Source organism: Suricata suricatta, chromosome 11, assembly GCF_006229205.1.
Source record: "Suricata suricatta isolate VVHF042 chromosome 11, meerkat_22Aug2017_6uvM2_HiC, whole genome shotgun sequence".
Classification (NCBI taxonomy): Eukaryota; Metazoa; Chordata; class Mammalia; order Carnivora; family Herpestidae; genus Suricata; species Suricata suricatta.
This window is the reverse complement of record NC_043710.1, coordinates 89,739,390-89,760,155: the sequence shown is the minus strand read 5'-3', so window position 1 is coordinate 89,760,155 and position 20,766 is coordinate 89,739,390. Positions and strand designations below refer to the sequence as shown.

Sequence of the window (20,766 nt, the reverse complement as noted above, 5' to 3'; positions counted from 1 at the left end):
TCCATTTATATTCAATGTTATTATTGAAAAATGTGGGTTTAGAGTCATTGTGTTCTCCCTAGAATTCATGTTTATAGTTGTATCTCTGGCACCTTGTATTCTTTGCGATCTTTCCCTCATAGAGTCCCTCTTAGGATTTCCTGTAGGGCTGGTTTGGTGGTCATGAATTCTCTCAATTTTTGTTTATTTGGGAAAACCTTTATCTCTCCTATTTTGAAAGACAGCTTGCTGGATAGAGGATTCTTGGCTGCATAATTTTTTTGTTCATCACATTGAAGATTTCCTGCCATTCATTCCTGGCCTGCCAAGTTTCATTAGATAGGTCTGTAACCACTCTGGTAGGTTTCCCTTTGTATGTGAGGGCCCTTTTCTCCCTAGCTGCTTTCAGAATTCTCTCTTTATCTTAATATTTTGCCAGTCTCACTATGATATGTCGTGCTGAAGGCCAATTCAAAGTACATCTTAAGGGGGTTCTTTGTGCCTCTTGAATTTGAATGTCTATTTCTTTTCCCAGATTTGGGAAATTCTCAGTTATAAAATTATAAGTATCCCTTCAGGCCCTTTCTCTCTGTCTTCCTCTTCAGGAATTCCTATGAGCTGGATGTTGTTCCATTTGATTGTATCACTCAGATCTCGAATTCTCCTTTCTTGCTCCTGGATTTATTTCTCTTTTTTCAGCTTCCTGTTTTGCTATAACTATATCTTCTAATTCACCTATTCTTCTCTCTGCCTCATCAATTCTCGAGGTGGCTGCCTCCAGTTTGTTATTCACTTCATCTATAGCCTTTTTTAATTCATCACATCTATTTTCAAGGCGCCTAGTAATTGTCTCAGTTGATTCTTTGATGTTTTTCTCACCTCCAGCGATTAATCTTATGACAATCTTTTTAAATTCTTGATCTGATATGTTGTCTAGATCTGTTGAGCAGTTCTGTGGCTGTGACTTCCTCCTGGAAGTTCTTCAGGGGAGAATTTCTTCGTTTTGTCATTTTTGCTAGTTTTCTCTCTCTTGTCACCTTTAGAAAGCTCATTGTTAGCTGTGCACCAATTAATATTTCTCCGTTAAAGGAAGCTTATTGACTGTCCAGGGCCTGTCGTTTCAGGAAATATTCTCTTAATGGTGTCTCTCGGTTTCTCTTGTTGTGCCTGTGAGTATTTTATTTCCCTTCTCTGAAATATTTGGGACTCACCTTCTTGCACACTTTGGCTTGTTTCTTGGTATAGTCCTAAGAAGGAAAACAGACAGACAAAGACAGAGGGAACAGAAGCACACATATACACAGACAAATCAAACAAAGAAACACATTAAAAGGCGGAAGGAAAAGAAAGAAAATGTAAAGAAAAGATTTTAAAGAGGAGAAGAAGAGAAAATAAAAAGAAAAGAGAAAGAAAAAATAAATAAAATAAATAAAAGAGGGTCGGAGACAACAAAGGACAGTAGACAGTCTAAAAGTGTATGACCATTTGAGGGGAGAGGTAAGGATGAAATACAGGAGAATATATCTGGGTTGCAAGAAGGTGAAAAAGTAAGGGAGAAAGGAGAAAGGAAAATAAGGAATAAAAATTTAAAAGAATTAAGTAAAGAAAAAGGAAAAAAGGTAATAATAACAAAGAAATAAGTACAAAAAAAGTGAAGAAAAAAAATTTTTTAATATAAAAAAAAGCAGCAGCTCCCCTCGTGGATAGGTGGGTTTGATGTGGTAGGTCTCGGAGGCTGCTTTGATGTCTGTGGAGATTAGAATGGCGGCACGCCAAGCTCCGCTGAACTAAGCAGTGTAGGCCACTCTAATGAGTCTGATCTCCTTGGGCCGCAGTTGAGCCTAGTTGTATTTTCCAGGCCTGCCTAGGTTCAAAGTTCCAGTCCGTGCACATTTGTGCTACCACAGATGAAATGTATTTGTTTTGGTGGCTGGCTTCTTAGGGGGAGGAATCAGTTTGTCTTGGCTCAGGCCGGGATTTCAGCTGCCCCTGCCTGAGGCGAAATGAGCAGCAGGAGGTGATGTGCGCACCTTCACAGACCCAACTGCGGAGTTCCCACCCCCAGCCAGGATCTCCATCGCAATGGGGGAAAGAAAAAAAAAATTGAGTCTCTCTTGGCTTTGGATAGCTGTCTCTCAAGGTGCTGTGGGCTGCTGGAAATGAGCTAGGAGCTCCTGCAGCCTAAGCTCGTGCCCAGGCCTCCACCCACCGCTGACTCCCTGTCAGCGGTCACGTAGGTGTGGGCCCTATTTTTTCCTGTGGGCACCCGGGATTTGGGATTCGCGCAGCCAGTGCAGGGGGCGAGATGTGCCGTGGAAATGAGGTGCGTGGTCCTGTTCCCAAAACCAAGTTCAAAGTGCACGCCCCTGGCGCAGCTGCTGCAGGGGCCGTCGCTGCAGCTGCCTCTCGCAGTGCCACCCCTGCGGCCGCCTCTCGCCACTGCTGCTGCCGCTGATTCCCCGCCGAGATGGCTTAGGGCTGGAAGCTGTTCTTTCCCTTGCGCCACCCGGGTTCGGGATTCCGCCCACCCAGCAGTTATCTATGGAGTGGGTTTCTCTCTCCAAGCGTGGCCAAGCGTTCCTTACCTCTTTCCTGGAGATGTACTATGAGTGTGTTCAGTCTCTCTGTCTCTTCCCTTTGTCTCTCGAGCTCCATGTGCTTGCCCCGCGTTGGGCTGGGGCTCCCCCTTCCCCTGCCTATCCCGGGCTGGCCCGTTTTCAGATCTCCCCACTTCGCACTCACTCACTCAGGTATCCTTGAGGTTCTTTTCTTTCTGGAGTCTATATTTTCTCCTTCCGCTCTTGCAGATGAGAGTAATTTCCTTCTCAGTTCGATAGATGGGGCGGATGGAGTTTACAGAGCTCCCTTCCTCTCTGCCATCTTGGCTCCACTACTCTTTCTAGAAGTGTACCTTAGTGGTCACAATCAAATAGTTAGGAAAAGGCATTTGAATATAATGCAAGTTCTATTAGCTACAAGTTCTTATCCATTCAGCTCCAGTATATGTGTATTAGAGTTTCAGAGTTGCAAACCCACACCCCTGTGGGAAACCAATTTATCAGCTAGAGTACAGTGTTCATGTACAGGTTTTTTTGTGTTTACCCTTGCAATGTAGAGTCAAGTAAGTGTTTCTGTCACAGAAAGAAGTTATAAATATACAAAAGGGTAAGTCTAGAATGAACGATGTGGTGCTTTGTAGGGGCCCATTCTGCCAAAAGACCTGTTGAGATCCCACTGTAAGTCACCAAGAGGAACGCGCATATCTCCAGCTTGTCTGGAAAGTGTCACTCTGGTGCAAGTGAGGTCCCTCAGTTGAGGATCGGGATTGAGTCGCTCTCCTGGGAGACTGAGCATACAGTGTCATATGGCTTGTCGGGTCCTGCTTTCCTTTGTTTTAGAGAATGTGTGCATGACCTCTTGATCATGATGGATTCGAGACTGGAGTTAGTTTTCTATGACCTTTAATGAGTTTCGGTAAGTGGGCAAATTTTCAGATTGAAACTCCCTTCCTGGTCAGGGGCACTTTACCCGTAAATTATCTTGTTCACCTTTAAAAAAGAATAGTCTTGTCATAAGCTTCGGTTAATAATATTACTTATACGTAAAACAAACTTCTGCTGATGTATTTTAAATGATGAGTTATGTTTTTTGATCTTCTGTATTGAACCTCGTTTCTGTTTTTGCTACCATGGAAATAATAATTTTTTCTGGAAGTTACAAACAATGTAATCATTAGAAAAATGATGTAATCACCTATGGTATATAAAGATCCTAAGCATCACAGTAAAGTGCAATCTTGCCACCATTTACTTTATCTGTCTCCATTCTTATAGATACTGCGCCAACACCAACCCCCTACTCAGGGACCCTTAGACTCTGGTGCATGGGCTGGTCCCCCACAGTGCTTGATTAGCACCACGTAATATACATTTTAATATACATATTAAGATACATAGGTTCAAAAACATAGATAGATGATAGAGATAGAGAGAGATAGACAAGTATTTGAATGCATACACATATTTCCTATCTCTCTCCACTAAGAGGGCAGTGATACCCTGTAGAAATGAACACATCCAACGCCCAAATCTTTGTTTCTTAATAACATTCTCTGATAATAATTGGGCACCTTGGAGAAATGATTCATTTGGAGGATGAACCAAGGAACTCACAAAATGATTCTGAAGCATCTTATATATAGAAATTAAAGAATTGACTTTTAAAAAAGAAGACAGAGTCATGGCAAAAGTTTACAGTATCCAACCTGGGAGCTCTGAAGGAGCAAAGCTAGACCTATTTGAGGAATAAAATAATTACAGTTGACCCTTGGATCACATGGGTTTGAATATATTGGAAAAAATTTTGAAGTTTTTGGCAATTTGAAAAAACATTTCGTTTCTCTAACTTATTTTATTATAAAAATACAACATATAATACATATAACATACAAAATGGTATTAATCAACTGTTTTTGTTATCACGAAGGATTCCAGGCAACAATAGGCTATTAATAGTTAAGTTTGGGGGTAGTTAAGGGTTATACATGGACTTTTGACTATGTGGCGATTAGTGCCTCTAACCCCTTTGTTGCTCAAGGGTCAACTGTAAGAATATCATTGGATTATAACCCCCCAAATAAAGTAAATATCCATCAGTATTCATTGTTGCAGGAGAGAATAAACAAATGTTCTTTGAGAAAAATGTCATAAATACATATCTAGGTAACTCCTCTCAAGGAGGTAGAACTTAATTCCTCTCCTGTAGAGTTAATGACTTGATTCCAAAGAACTTGGTATGGAAAGGGAAAAACAGTACATTTATTTACAATGGAGAACCTGACAGACACCACCTTAACCAATTGACCAAAGTTAACATCACCAGTGATAAGTCATACTGATATCATTAGACCTCAATATGACAGATGCCTCTCTCTACATTATTTTTCCTAAAACCTACAACTCAATCTAATAATGAAAAAGCATCAGACAAACCCAAATAAGGGCATTATTTAACATAGCTACCTATACTCTTCAAAATCGATATAGTCATAAAAACAAAAAAAAGGCAAAGACTAAAAAAAGTTCACAAGTCAGAGAAGACTAATGAAATATATCAACCAAATGCACTGTGGCATCCTAATAGGATCTAGGAACAAAATAATTCCACTAGTGAAAATACTGGTGAAACCCAAATAAAATCTGTATTTTTATTAACAGCATTTTAACTAATGTTAATGTCTTAGTCTTAGGAGATGTACCAGAAATAAATGAAAGATCTAGACTCACTCTCTGTTGCTTGTCAACATAAACCATGACACAATATTCTCCTCATATATATAATGCAAAAGATTGACTGACTGAGGAAACACATACCTGTAAAATGGGTTAGGTTCTTAGTTAGAAATATGAATAAACATTGCAAAATAAGTGTTAGAGTGTTTTAATTCAATTAACCATTGAAATTTGTTAAAATCTACTTTGAACCTCAGGTCACAAGAGAAGATTCTAGCTTCCTTTTCAGCAATTACTGGCTTTCCCAATAATAAGTCCTGTTTCACATAATGACTCATTTGCTAAACCTTTGGATTTTTGCCACTGAAAATGATTAGAAATAAGTTGCAAACAGTTTTTTTTATTTAAAAAGATGGGTAAACCTGATTAAAAAAAAAAAAAAGAGGTTGTCCAGTGGAACTTCTATCTGTGGCTGAGTGAAAAGTCAACAAATCATCTCCCCAGTAGCAAGTATATATGTAAACAAAATTGGTAATTGTGGAAAGTCTGGAAATCAAAGTCACATAAGAATATGAGAAATGTTGATGTTTTAAAAATTATTAAACTAGGGACACCTGCAGTTCAGTCAGTTAAGTGTCTGACTTCAACTCCGATCATGATCTCATGGCTTATGAGTTCCAGTCCTGTGTTGGGATTGCTGTTGACAGCTAGGAGCCCAGAACCTGCTTCAGATTCTGTGTCTCTCACTCTCTCCCTCTGTCCCACCCCTGCACCCTCTCTTTCTCTCTTAAAAAATAAACATTAAAATTTTTTTTAATAAAATAAAATAAAAAGTATTGAACTAGGAGTGCCTGGGTGGCTCAGTTGGTTAAACATCTGACTCTTGATTTTGGCTCAGGTCATGATCTCATGGTTCATGGGAGCCTGCTTGGAATTCCCTCTCACTCCCTCTCTCTCTGCTACTCCCCCACTCACTTTTACTCTCCAGTGTTATTGGGTTGCTGACTTGTATCCTCCTCATTACTGACATGTGGGATAAAAGTTCAACTCCCACTGGGGCACCTGGGTACCTGTCGGTTAGGCATCTGATTCTTGATTTCAGAGCTCACCAGAAGTATTTGAATTTGCACATTATACCTAAACAAGATGACCACTAAAAGGGAACACCACATGAGATCCATAGTCTCACAAAGTAATATACAAAATTTCCAGGGCACAATTGAAAATCATTCATCATATCCATAATGAGAACCAGCACCACAACTTGAAGATGAGAGAAGAACCAACAGATGTCAATATGGGAGATGACTCAGATGTTACAATCATTTGAAAAAAAATTTAATGCAGTAAACATAAAATTGTTTTTACAAACAATTACAAATACTTTTTTGTTTTTACCTTGTTTTTGAGAGAGAGAGAGAGAGTGAGAGAGAATGCAAGTAGGAGAGAGGTACAGAGTGGAGGGGAGAGAGGGGGGTAGAGAATCCCAAGCAGGCACCACAACCAGTGTGGAGCCTGATAGGGGGCTTGATCCCATGACCCTGTGATCATGACCTAAGCTGAAACCAAGAGTCAGATGCTCAACTGACTGAGCCGCCCAGGCACCCAAATTACAAATAAACAAATTATATCTTTTAAAATAGATTATAAAATAAAATATGTTAGCAGAGAGGTAGAAAATACTAAAAGGAACCAAATGGGACTCTTGCTTCTGAAAAGGAAAAGTATATATTTTTCCTTATTCCTCTTACTATTACAACTAAAATCCTAGACATTATATAAAAAACAAACATAGGATTCTTAAAAGTAGAGAGGAGGAGACCGACTGGTAAGGGGACTGAGGACTCACAGTTAGTTCCCTGGATTACTTTTGCCTCTATGTCACAAATCTGAAGAAGTGGACAACAAAAATCTTCAATAAGCACAGATATTTTTAAATTAAATTTAAAAAATTTAAAGGCCAAACAAAAGCCAGCTCTCTCTAGGCAAAGACCAGGATAGGGACAACCTGGGGGGGCCAGGTGGCTCAGTCAATTAAGCATCTGAGTCTTGATTTCAACTCACGTCATGATCTCAAGTTTGGGAGTCTGAGCCCCACATCGGGCTCTGCACTGTCAATGCTTGGGATTCTCTCTCTCTGCCCCTCCCCTATGTGTACTGCCCCTCCCCTATGTGTACTGTCTCTCTCTCTCTAAAAATAAATAAATAAAGGTAAAAAAAAAAAAAGACCAGGATAGGGACAACCTAAAAAAAAAAATTAAAAATAAGTTTTAAAAGAACCCTCTCCACCCACATCCATGGTGGCAAAGATAGAGTGGGAACGGGTCTATCTTCATGAGGCTATTCTATCAAACCCCCCCAACCCCACACACACATGAGGTGTCAAGGGAGGCCTAGTGGAAAGTCAGTACTTTTAAGTTACCCAGCATCAGTGACACCACAGTGCTACATGGAGAACATGTGGGGAGCGAGAAACCCCATTCCCAACCACCAGTCATGAGATGTCTCCTCCCTTGAATGTCAACAAAGGCTGAGTGAGGAACATAAACTTCTAATTCAGCCTGCTGTAATGAGATAATCCCTCCCTCCTCCTGCTGGGGCAGTGTTAGAAAACAAAACAAAACAGTTAAACGGAAGAGCAAAATAAGGTCCAAAGTCTCACAATATCATATGAAAATGGACAAGTTTCAATCCAAAATCCTTTGTCATACCGAAAACCAAGAAGATTATACACTTGATGAAAACAGACAATTATAGATGCCAAAAATGAAATGTCAGAGATATTAGAATAACCTGAAAATCAGGATAAAGATACTTCAATACACATTATGAACAAACTTGAAACAAATGAAAAAATGCAAAGTCTCAGCTAAGAAATAGAAAATCTCAGCCCAAAAAAAGAAAAAAAACCCAACACAACAAAACAAGCTACAAAAAAGAATGAAAGGGAAATTTTAGCTACCATTAGTAACTTAGTGAATGGACTCAACAGCAGAATGGATGGAATCAATGAACTAGAAGACAGAACAAGAGAAATTACATGATCTGAAGAGCATACAAAAAAGTGAATAGAAGAAAATGGAAGAGTCTCAGGGTATAGGGCACTATAACAAAAATTCCAATATTCATGTCACCAGAGTCCTGGAACAATAAGAGAAAGGCAGAGGCAGGAAAAGGATTTAAATTTGGGGGATGTTTCAAAATTTCACAACTTTGGCAAAAACACACAGGCACAGATTCAAACAGGATAAACCCAAAGAAATCCACAGCCAAGCACATTATAGTCAAATTTATAAAAACCAAAGACAAAGAAAAAATGTAGCAAAAAGAAATATTACCTTGAGTCTTCTGGGTGGGCCTGGTGGTCAGGGGCACCATGGGGAGTGCGATGTATGGCTCCGTTGGGGAAGCAAGGGTGGCCATGGTCCTCAGGTCCAAGGTGACCTTCATCAGGACCCACGAGGTGGGGAGGCCCCAGGGCAGGGGTTTTCCTGTCGGCAGGGTGCTACAGGGCATGGCTCACAGGCCACTGGGATGCAGGAGGCCTGTGTCACTTGGAGGAGCAGACTTGCTCGGTGACAACGCTCGTGTGGGAAGGTGGAGGTGGCAGGTGAGGATCCCGTGGCTTCGGTGGCAGTGTCTAGGACTCTAGAGGCCACCGGGGATGCAGGAGCACAAGGAGGAGGGCCAGACTCTGAACCAGGAGCAGAGGCCCATGCACTGGTTTTCCAACTGGGAGCCACGGAGCCAGAACAGAAGCAGCAGAGACTGGGGCACGTCTTCCAAATATCAGCCACTGCCATGGCCCAGCTCTGCAAAGACTGAGTGTGTCAGTAGCCAGGACTTTCTCCCTCGGTCCTCTTCCGACACTGCCATTGTCAACACCAGCCACTACAAAGAAAGCATGGATACCCATCAGCAGAAGTTTGACGCTGGGATTCAGACTGGCCATCAGTGACACAATATGGGTGCATTGGTTTAAGTTAAAAAGCTCAGAAGAACTATTCGTAGAGATTTCATAAGCTTCATGTATGGAAAGTTTCCCCCACAAAACTCTAGAGCTCCCCCAAGACAGACTGCAGTGTCCCCTTAACAAAGCTACCTCAACAGAAACTAGCACATCAGTACAGACTCTGTGTACGTAGTTCTGTGGGGTAAAACCGTTTAACACATTTCTGTAGAAAAGTGGTGAAGAATGAGCCTGTGGACCCATTTTCACATTTAGGTTTAAGTCCAGATATGTTGTCTGGTTTTTGTCTATTATACTAAATGTGTGCTCCAGAGGTGTTTAAATAAAATGTTAGCTAAACACTTATGTGGGCAATTTTTTAATATTAGCCCATCCTAAAAAAGAAAAGAGGCTGTTTAGAAAGTTTAAGCTTATTGTTGTCACAAAAACAGAATTTTTGCAACACTGACTAGAATTTATTGCTTTACACTTATATTGTGCATGTTCTCTTATTATTCTGAGTCGTGGAGAAAGTTCTTATGTTTTAAAAATTCTATTATATTTATTTTTTACTGTAAAGCCTGACCAGTAACAGGAAAGTGAGGCAGGCAATTGTTGGGTTAGCTCTCATGGGACTTCCCTTTGACACTGTTTATAAAGGGTGAGAGTTGATGGCCCAAGTGATAATGGACAGATGTAAGAAGAACTGACTTCCTTCATGTCTATTGTCCCTTAGATCCTTGCTTTGATAGTCGGGACTGTCAGGGGATAGTCCATCACCATTTCCCTAGGCCAGACCTGCCATAAAAAGGCATTCTTCAAAAAAGAGGTTTAGGCATTTTTTTTAAGTTTTATTTTGAGAGAGAGAGAGAGGGAGAGAGGAGCACATGTTTGAGCAGAGAAGGGAAGGGGAGGGGCAGAGAGCAGAAAGTGAGAGAGAGACTCCAAGCAGGCTCTAAGCTGTGAGCATGGAGCCCTACTGAGCACTCAGACTTAGAAACTGTGAGATCACGACTTGAGCTGAAGTAAAAAATTGAGCCACGCAACTGAGCCATGCAAGTGCCTCAAGGTTTAAGTATTATTGGAGAAACCTGGGGTATGAAGTCAACAAGTCTCTTGTTACTTGTTCATCTCTCATACAGACTTCGGAATAGAATTGGGAGAAGTACTTCTATATGACAAAATCTAATACTACTGTAAAAATAAAACCACAACAAGAAACCAGGATGACAACACCGATGGTGCAGGTGACTAAGAGATAGAATTTTTAGTGAGTTAGGTCATGAGTCTTATTAAAAGTGAACAATTCTGGACTATAGCATAGGTTATCTAAAACTAAAGTAACCTAGTATTTAAAACAGCAGGATATATAATATACAAAGGGCTTCTTTAAAAAAATTTTTTTACATTTATTTATTTTTGAGAGATAGAGACAGAGCACAAGTTGGGGAGAGCCAGAGAGAGAAGGAGACACAGAATCTGAAGCAGGCTCTAGGCTCTGAGCTGTCAGCATAGAGCCCAATGCAAGGCTTGAATTCACAAACTGTGAGATCATGCCCTGAGGCGAAGCTGGACATCAAACTGACTGAGCCACCCAGAAGCCCCAGAGGGCTTCTGTATCATTGAAGCTTCAATGCTTATAGCTATTTTTGCTCTCTTGGGCAGACCTGGATTCTTAACCTAAAACTCCAATCAGAGCAGAAGTTTGGGGGCGCTTGGGTGGTTCAGTAGGTTAAGCATCCAATTTCAGCTCAGGTCATGATCTCACAGTTCGGTTCATGTGTTTGAGCCCTGTATTGGGCTCCATGCTGATGGTACAGAGGCTGCCTGGGATTCTCTTTCTCTCCCTCCCTCTGTCCTTCTCCCCTGCCCTCAAAATAAATAAATAAATAAACTATTTTTAAAAACCCCATAAGTTTGGAAGAAAATGCCTTTCTCCTCCAGATAGTAAGTTTGTTTATGATAAGTTAAAAAATATATATTGCAAGAAAGTCCCTGCTGTATAGATGCAGTAGTTAAGATGGCTCACTGTTTCTAATATAGTGGAATAGTTATGCTGTCAGAACTTTTGAAACTCAGGCAGAAAAATATTGAGGCCTACTTGAGGAAGCTCAGAGTCAACACATAACAAACAGAAAAATAAAAGCAAAGACATTAGAGAATTTGAAGACTCTGGCCCCTATAGCTACTACAAAACTAAACATAGCCAAAACCCTAGCTAGAATACCAAAAAATTCTCACACTAATGGTCATTTACCTAAGTACCTGATACAGCATGTCTGTCTTTCAGCAAAAAATTGCAAAGTTTGACAAAACACAAGACCAACAAAGCACAGTCTGAAGAGACAATGCAAACCAACAGAAATAGAATCAGATAAGAAGCAGATGTAGAAATTATAAAATAGACATTTAAAATAACTATAATAAGAATGTTAAGGGCTAAAAGGGAAAAATAGAAAACATGCAAGAATAGATGGGTAATATAAACAGAGAGATGGAAACTCTAAGAAAAAATATCAAAAGAAAATACTAGAAATAAACGGCACAGTAACATGAATCAAGCATTCCTTCTATGTGCTCATGAGAACTCAATACAGTTTATAAGTGAACTAAGGACAGGTCAATGAAAAAGAATAAAAAATAAAACAAAACCCGGAAGATCCAACAATTTTAGAAAAGTAATTTGGAAAAATCATTTCTAAAGTGAAAAATGGGGCACTGAGGTGGCTCATTCAGTTAAGCTGTCAACTTCGGCTCAGGTCATGATCTCACATTTCATGAGTTTGAGCCCCATGTTGGGCTCTATGCTGACAGCCCAGAGCCTTGAGGTGCTTCAGATTCTGTGTCTCCCTCTCTCTTTGACCCTCCCATGCTCATGCTCTGTCTCTATCTTTCTCTCTCAAATAAATAAACATTTTTAAAAAGTGAAAAATAAACATAATTAGACTATCAGAAAGATAAGAAAGAGTGGAGCAGGAGTGCCTGGGTGGATCTGTCCCTTAAGCTTCCGGCTTTGGCTCAGGTCATGATCTCACGGTTAGTGGGTTGGAGACCTGTGTCAGGCTCTGTGCTGACAGCTAGCTCAGAGCCTGGAGCTTGCTTCAGATTCTGTCTCCTCCTCTCTCTGATCCTCCCCTGCTCATGCGGTCTCTCTCTGTCTCTCAAAAATTAAAAAAAAAAAAAAACACATAAAAAAAAAAGTGGAGCAGAGGAAATTTTTGAAATAGGAATGGCCAAGAATTTTCCAAAATAAAGTACTATATGGCAATGAGGAAGAATGAAATATGGCCATTTGTAGGAAAGTGGATGGACCTTGAGGGTGTCATGCTAAGCAAAATAAGTCAGGCAGAGAAGGACAGATACCATATGTTTGCACTCATAGGTCTAACAGGATAACAGGAGAAACCTAATGGAAGATGAGGGGGAGGGGAAGAGGGAAAGAGAGTTGGGGAGACAGAGGGACACAAAACCTGAGAGATTATTGAATACTGAAAACGAACTGAGGGTTGAAGGGGAAGGGAGAGGGGGGGAAAGAGGTGGTGGTGATGGAGGAGGGCACTTGTGGGGAAGAGCACTGGGTGTTGTATGGAAACCAATTTGACAATAAACTATTTTAAAAAAAGAAATATTAAAGTTCTTCAAGCGAAAGGAAAATAAAGTAGGTCAGAAGGTTGAATTGACTTAAACAATAAAAAAAGATTAAGGAAGGAATAAATGGAGGAAAAATAAAATATTCAATTTTTCTTATTCTTTTTTTACATTATATAATTTTTTTAATGTTTACTTTTGGGAGAGAGAGAGAGAGCACAGACCAGGGAGGGAGAGAGAGGGAGAGGGAGAGGGAGAGGGAGAAAGAGAGAGAGAGAGAGAGAGAGAGAGAGAGAGAGAGAGAGAGAGAGACAAAATCTGAAGCAGGCTCCAGGATCTGAGCTGTCAGTACAAAGCCCAATGTGGGGCTTGAACTCACAAACTGCAGGATCATGACCTGAACCAAAGTCAGATGTTTAACAGACCGAGCCACCCAGGCACCCCTATTTTTCTTATTCTTAATTTATCTAGATGATAAATAAAAGGTATTTTATTTTACCTTTTTAAATGTTTATTTATTTTTGAGAAAGAGTGCACATGCACCAGTGTGAGTAGGAGAGGGGCAAAGAGAGAGGGAGAATGAGGATCAGAAGCGGGCTCTGCACTGACAGCAGACAGCCTACTGCAGGGCTCAACCTCACGAACTGTGAGATCATGACTTGAGTCATATTCCAACACTTAACCCACTGAGCCACCCAGGTGCCCCAATAACTGTGTATATTAAATTATAATAGTTAACAACACAATGGTGATGATAGTGTGGATCAGTGAAATTAATAACAGCAATGTTATAATGGGCAGGTGGGAAGAAGTAGAAATATTCTGAGGTAACTGCACTATACATAAAGTGGTAGAGTGACAGTAAACTTAGATTATTGTAAAATATGTACTGTAAACTATAGGAAAACAAGTATACATCTATTTGTATATACAAACAATGTTCAGTTAAATCTGGAGAACACAAAAAAAGAAGAGAAGCAAGAAATAAAAAGAATGCATGTACAAGTAGAAAGCAGTTATAAACAGATAGATATTAATCCAACTACATCAATAATCACCTTAAATGTGAATGGTCTAGATATACCAATACAAAGATGAAGATTCTCAAAGTCAGTGATAGAAGAAACCCCAACTATATGCTGTCTATAGGAAATTCATTTTAAACATAAAGACTTAGGTTAAAAGTAAAAGGAGGAAGTATACCATTCTAACGCTGCAAAGAAAGCTGGAGTAGCTATATTAATTTCAGCAAAAAGACATAAATAAAAACAAGGAAGCTTATCAGGGGCTTCAATCTTTATATAATTTACTTAAAGAGAGATGTTACCAAATGATAAAGATTAAGCAGACAGAAGTCAGTAAGGATAATCTACCTGAACAGCAAATCAACTTGATCTAATTTAAATTTACAGACTTGGGAGATAAAATGGTATCTAACACAGCAGTATACACATTTTTCTCAAACTCACGTAGAACAAGGAATGGGCTTCTCTCTTCATCCAGAGTGCTGATGACACCAGCATAGCTGGGATGCCTGGGGGCAGTTTAAAATGAAGGGAAGGATCCAGCAGCTTGGTTCAGCACAGAACCCGGAGACTGGCTTCTCCTCCAGAAGGGAGAGGGGTGGAGCATGCCTGCCGGGTCCCAGTCTCTCTAACACTTGTCCTATCACCTGGGTTCCAGTATAATTTGCTCAGAGAGTCCTAACCCTGGACAAACACAAAAATACTCACTTCCTGACATTTGATGAGCATTCTTTTGAATTCAAAGTGCATTAAAGAGAAGATTCAAATAGAGGTTAATGAGTCTATTTAGTAAAAGTAAGTTTGATAGCTCTGCCTTTTGACTATCAAATTCGATACAGCTATATTTAGTATTAAACAAAACATTTATACCATGAATTCAAGTCTTTTAAAAAAGATTTCATAATGTCAAAAAGAAAACCACAGACCCCAAACGCTGTTACTTATACTGAGTTCCCAAACCAGGGTTTAATACCTAATCTAACTGCAGTTTCAACCTCCCCCACAAAAGTAGTCTTAACCCGCCAGTGAGGATTTTCAATCAGTGCCCAGTCGTCCTCCACATGGGCCTTCTCTATTCCCCAAAGAAAGATGAAGTAAACTGCACTATAAGATCTCTTACTTTAACCTCTAAGGGAAAGCCACCTTGAATGAGCAACCTTTTTTTTTCTAATACCTTTCTTGCCCCACACTCCTTCCATAAAATCTTCCATTTTTTAATAACTCCTGGGTACACTCCTCTATTTGCTACAGAGGATACTTCCCAATTCATGAATCATTTAATGAAGCCAATTTGATCTTTAAAATTTATTCAGTTGAAATTTTTATTTGTAGCATATAGTGTATTTTTGTTATCTATAATATTTAATAAATACTTCCATGTATTGGTAAATTTAATATATTTAGTAAATATTGTATATATTAGTTTGTTGGGGCTACCATAACAAAATGCCACAGACAAGATGGCTTACAGAACAGAAATGTATTTTCTCACAATTCTGGAAGCTTGAAGTCCAAGATCAAGGTATCAGTATGTTTGATTTTTTTCTGAGGCAATACCCCTTGACTGGCAGATGGCTCTCCTTTCCCTATATCCTCACATGGTCTTTCCTAGGTGTGCACACATTCATGCCTCTGATGTCTCTCTGTGTCCAAATCACCTCTTATAAGGACACCAGTAAGGTTGGATTAGGGCCCATGCTAATGGCCTCATTTTAATTTAAGCACCTCTTTAAATACCCTATCTCCAAATACAGTCACACTTGGAGTTACTGGGGGTTAAGGCATTAGCACATGAATTTGAGTGAACACAATTCAGCCCATAACAACCATTACTAACCAAAGGGGGTAATGATACTATGGGATTTTATTGAAATTTCAATGTCACCATTTTGAGCCATGTTCTGTATATGAAGAAAAACAGGCCATCAACTATATAGTGGCATGATGATCATGTGCCACTTAGAACTTCTATTTTATATTTAGTTAAAGTATTCTTCTAGAAGTGTCTAGATATTGACATTATGAATAATCTTGCCTTCAGTAACATCGTTTTGCATGTTACGCTGTTCTTTTGCTTGTGCCTCAGTAATGAAATATAATCCATCTTCATTGACACCTGTGTGTCTTACTTTCTTAGGGCCTGTAAAACTCTTTTGTTGTTATTCTGTAACAAATAGATAAAATAGATAGATGGATGGATAAATGAAATTGTGACAATTCCACCAATGAATTATATTTGCTGAACTATTTTTGAAATTATGTCCACTGCTGTTTCCGTATCTTTCTGATCTTTCCATGTACATGAAAACTTCATACTTCAGTGCTATATAATAATTATAATGTAATTGAAGTTACAGTTATAAACACTGTAGAATTAAATTTTTATATGATATGTATATTTAAGATGAGAATTTTAAATGGCAGTTAACCCCATACATGTGTTACCAACAATTCTAACCCCGTTGAAATGACAACAGCATGAAGAGCTGTGATCAAATCTGCACATGCCTGAGCAATGACAATGGCATCACAACTGCCACAAGCCAACAACAAAGGTAAGATGGCACTGATTATAAGATGCATACTTATTTCAGGGAAGTTACATGAAAAGACGTGTATATCTTGAGAGTCGCTGGAATGTGATTTTTAAAACACGAAACTATGTAGCATCTTTTAAGCATGCATTGCTTCATTTCATCTGTACCAGAGCACTTTGAAATATTAGATGCTAAGGCTGAGAGGACCCAGAATACAAAAATCATGGAATCTGGAACCAAACCTGATTGCATGTTTCCAAATGCAACAGTTTCCCCATTTCAAGATACTTGTATCTAGTAGGTGAAAAGACAAGATAAAGGGTACTTCCACCTAAGTCACGTTCATTTCAGTTGACACCTTGCAGACTTTGACTCATCTTCTAGCATGCAAGATTAGCAACAGAAAAATTTTTCCTGCAGGACATAACAATCTGAGGCTATTTAAGGTATTATTCCTTCATAGGTTTCACTAGAAATTAGTCACGGAACCCTGGACTTTTCTCCAGGATTAGGTAGAAATAATAATAGAGCCTCCCAACAAGAAAGGGAAAGGCAGAATTTAGGTCTTTGTGTAATTGTCACGTGGGTGTTATTAAAATCCACTCTTTTCAAGGCTTACACAACCTTGACTCTCCATCCTTATTTCCAAATTATTTTCCTACATACTACATACACTTCCTAATACTTACACATCTACCACGACATCACAGTCACATTGGCCAGCTTTTTGTCCTTCATCCTCCTAAGTATGATTACTTGCCAATATTCCCATGGCCTGGAATGTTCTGTGTGTGGCTCCTTCTCTTGTGAGATCTCAGCTGAAATACCACTTCCTCAGAAAAGCCCCTCCACCAATCTAAAGTAACCACACAGTTACTCTCTGTACCACTCACCTTAAGACTCTGCAAAGCATTTATCTGCTATATTCACATGTGTTCATCACCTATCTCCTCTTCCTGCTCATTTGCACCTCAGCTCCACCTGGCTGTAGACAATGAACCCAATGAGAGTATATACACATTGTCTGTTTTGTTCACCACTGTATCTTTTGATGTTTAAAAACAGAGCCTTGGGGGTGCCTGGGTGGCTCAGTTGGTTAAGTGTCCAGCTTCGACTCAGGTCATGATCCTACGGTTTGTGCGTTCGAGCCCCACATCAGTCTCTGTGCTGACAGCTCGGAGCCTGGAGCCCACTTCAGATTCTGTGTCTCCCTCTTTCTCTGAGCCTCCCCTGCTCACACTGTCTCTATCTTTCTCTCAAAAATAAATAAAAAGCATTAAAAAATTTTTAAAACAGAGCCTTGTACTGGAGAGGTGCTTTTATTTGTGAATTAAATGAAAGCTATCATTTGTAGCATCAAAATCTGAAACAAAAGGGAAAGTGAAAATAATAAAGGGAAAATGCTGACTGCAATGAATTACAGATTTGAAAGCCCATTTAAGGAAAGGACAAAAATTCTTCTGCTAATCATTGGTGAACATTTCTAGTAAAATTCTTCCCATAGCATATTCTATTTCCTGCCATAAAGTCCCAAGAGGTAAAGCCCAGTGTAGGATCCTTTTATTACTAATGGCTCTAAAAGGTTATCATGGGGCACCGGGATGGCTCAGTTGGTTAAGTATCCAGCTTTAGCTGAGGTCATAATCTCCTGGTCTGTGGGTTGGAGCCCTACGTGCTCAGTGCTGACAGCTCAGAGTCTGGAGCCTGCTTCGGATTCTGTGTGTGTGTCCCTCTCTTTCTCTCTCTCCCCCTCCCCTGCCCACACTCTGTGTCTTTCTCTCTCTCAAAAATAAATAAACATTAAAAAATAAAAATAAAAAATAAAAGGTTATCTTGTCCTTAGGAACATGGATCAGAAGGAAATCTTGCTCTACCACATCCCCTTGAGACTTAAGTGAAGAGAGACTGGAGACCAGAGTGAGAAGAGCATCTCCCTATTCTCATCTCCTTTAGGAAATGAAGAAATCTCCCAAAACAAAAGCCTCTACGGCACCCAAAGACCACACTCAGCTCTCAAGCTCAGTAGTCTTTCAGTTAATGTTTATTAAGTGAATGAATAAATGGCTGAATCTCAAGTTGACAAAGTCTATATAACTATGACAAAGTTTTGTAGGAATTCCAGACATACCTGAGTAAAAAAACTCACTAGTTACCATTTCTGGATTTACCACCATTCAACAATTTATACTTAAACCTGTAACTTCTGAAAATAAGCTGGAGAATGACAAATGAACTACTTTTACTTTCTATGAAAAGATAAAGGACTGATCTTCCTCTTCCTTCTATTATCTTTGTGAAAGGACTTATAAATAATTAACTTAATTTACCGTACATTTGAATAATTTGGATTTCTATTTTGATTTCTCACCTGTCTCTCCATAGCTTCATATACTGTGTGCCCTTAGTAGGAGATGACATCTGTAACTAACACCATTTCTACTCAAGAGAACACCCTTTTCTTAAAAGTCCTACTCAGTACAATTTTGACATCTTTGTTCCTCAGACTATAGATAAAAGGATTCATCATTGGCCCCACAATGGTATAAAAAACTGTGGATAATTTATCTTGATCCAGAGACCCAGCAGGAAAAGGCTTTAGATACATGAATGCTGATGATCCAAAGAAGAGAGAAACAGTTACTATGTGAGAGCTGCAGGTACTGAAGGCTTTGGACCTGCCCTTTGTAGAACGAATACGGAGGATGTTGGAGAGGATCAAGGTGTAAGAAATGGCGATGATGAGACTGGGCACTATTACATTGATGCCCACCACAATGAAAACTAGCAGCTCGTTGACGTAGGTGTTTGTGCAGGAAAGCTGGAGGAGAGGAGGTATGTCACACATGTAATGATTGATGATGTTCCCATCACAGAACGTGAGCCTCAGCATGCACCCAGTGTGGGCCATGGCACCCACAAACCCCATTGCATATGTTCCCGCCATCAGTATCAGGCAGACTTGGTGGGACATGACGGCCTTGTAAAGCAGGGGCTTACAGATGGCCACATACCGGTCATAAGCCATTGATGCCAAAACACAGCATTCATCAATGACAAAAAAAGAGAAGAAACAGAGCTGAGTCATGCACTCTGCATAAGAGATGATGTTCTGTTTAACAAAACCTATCAGCATTCTAGGGATTATGACAAAAGAGTAGCAGAGATCAATGAAGGAAAGGTTGAAGAGAAAGTAGTACATGGGAGTGTGCAGGTGAGGCTTCAGACCAATCAGAATAATCAAGCCCATGTTCCCCATCACGGTGACCACATAGATTCCTAAGAAAATGAAGAAGAGAGGCCGCTGGAGTTCTGGCTGTTGTGTTAAACCCAGCAGGATAAACTCGGTCACTGAAGAGTCATTTCCTGGTGCCATTCTTCCCTAGTACGTATCTGTGAGAACAGGACAGAGGGTGACGTTAAAATGAGTACCCAGCTCCGTTCCCCTAATTCTTTCATGATGAGACAGAACCTCAGAATGAGAGAATGAACTCACACCTACCCTCCTGTGTGCCTTTGTGGTCTCCATTGGATAAAGGCTGAGAGAATGTTTAAAGATGTCTATCAAAAAGTCATAAAGGGCAATATCCACAGGGATAAAATGCAGGAACCCTGTGATCATCTCTGCTACATGTCTTCTTTGATTGTCCACCAATCCCACCTCAGGGACAACTGCCATCTCAGCAAGAGATATATCATTTCAATGGGTCTGTGGCTCTCATAAAAAAAAGATATGGAAAAAGAATAGCAGGAACAAGAAAATTCAATCTTCACCCTATTGCATTAGAACTTTAATATTGGACCTTGGGTCTGATGAATTTCAAAGATGAACAACCCAAAACAGAGATCTTTTTGTTGTTTTTGTTTTGAATGAGCTTTGAACTGAGGGAGCCAGAGCACAAGCATCAGAACCACAGACTCTGAGGAGCCAGGGGCTACAGATCATGATTTCTGATGGTGGTTTTGCCCAGTGTCCTTTCAGACTAGGGGGCAGTAAGTACAATCTGCTGGTGCCAGAAGATCCATCTGCTAACATGGCCAAAAGGAGTTCTCATGAGTTGGGAAATCCTAGGGAACTGATTAAAAATTAGAAAACCTATGTTTTCCCCAAAGACCAAACTTTGCAGTGGAAAACAATTTTTACCTAGTGTACATTTACAATTTGGTTCATGATAATAACATTGACCATTGGGAGTACACTATTTTGCATACATTTTTATTTCCTGCCAAATGAGGTGCATCCCCAGATAGAAAAACATGATGATCTTTCCTGCATCCACAATGGTTTCTTCCTAGCACCTATCACTCTATGAATATTATACATTTATTCATTTGTTGTATATTCCCACCACACACTCATGTACCTACTTACATTTGACTCTAAGCTCCAAATGCATCGCGTCTACTTTTCCCAGTGATATCCCTGTAGCACCTAAGTGTTCAATAAATATTTGTATAAT

General features: G+C 39.8%; 1 protein-coding gene and 2 pseudogenes across 1 annotated transcript; 2 read left to right on the top strand and 1 right to left on the bottom strand.

Annotated features, from left to right (window-relative positions):
* LOC115272650 overlaps positions 1–2,434 on the top strand; it is a 4,115-nt pseudogene extending 1,681 nt beyond the window's left edge.
* Positions 2,435–8,874: 6,440 nt separating this feature from the next.
* LOC115272648 lies at positions 8,875–9,355 on the top strand (annotated as a pseudogene).
* A 9,394-nt stretch (positions 9,356–18,749) lies between these two features.
* Positions 18,750–19,682, bottom strand: LOC115271820 (olfactory receptor 147-like). Its single transcript, XM_029914789.1, has one exon. It carries the CDS (start codon positions 19,680–19,682, stop codon positions 18,750–18,752), a length of 933 nt encoding a protein of 310 aa, XP_029770649.1.
* Positions 19,683–20,766: the final 1,084 nt, after the last annotated feature.

Coding starts and splice junctions, on each gene's coding strand:
- LOC115271820 (XM_029914789.1), bottom strand. CDS start 19,682: ATGGCACCAGGAAATGACTCTTCAGTGACCGAGTTTATCCTGCTGGGT.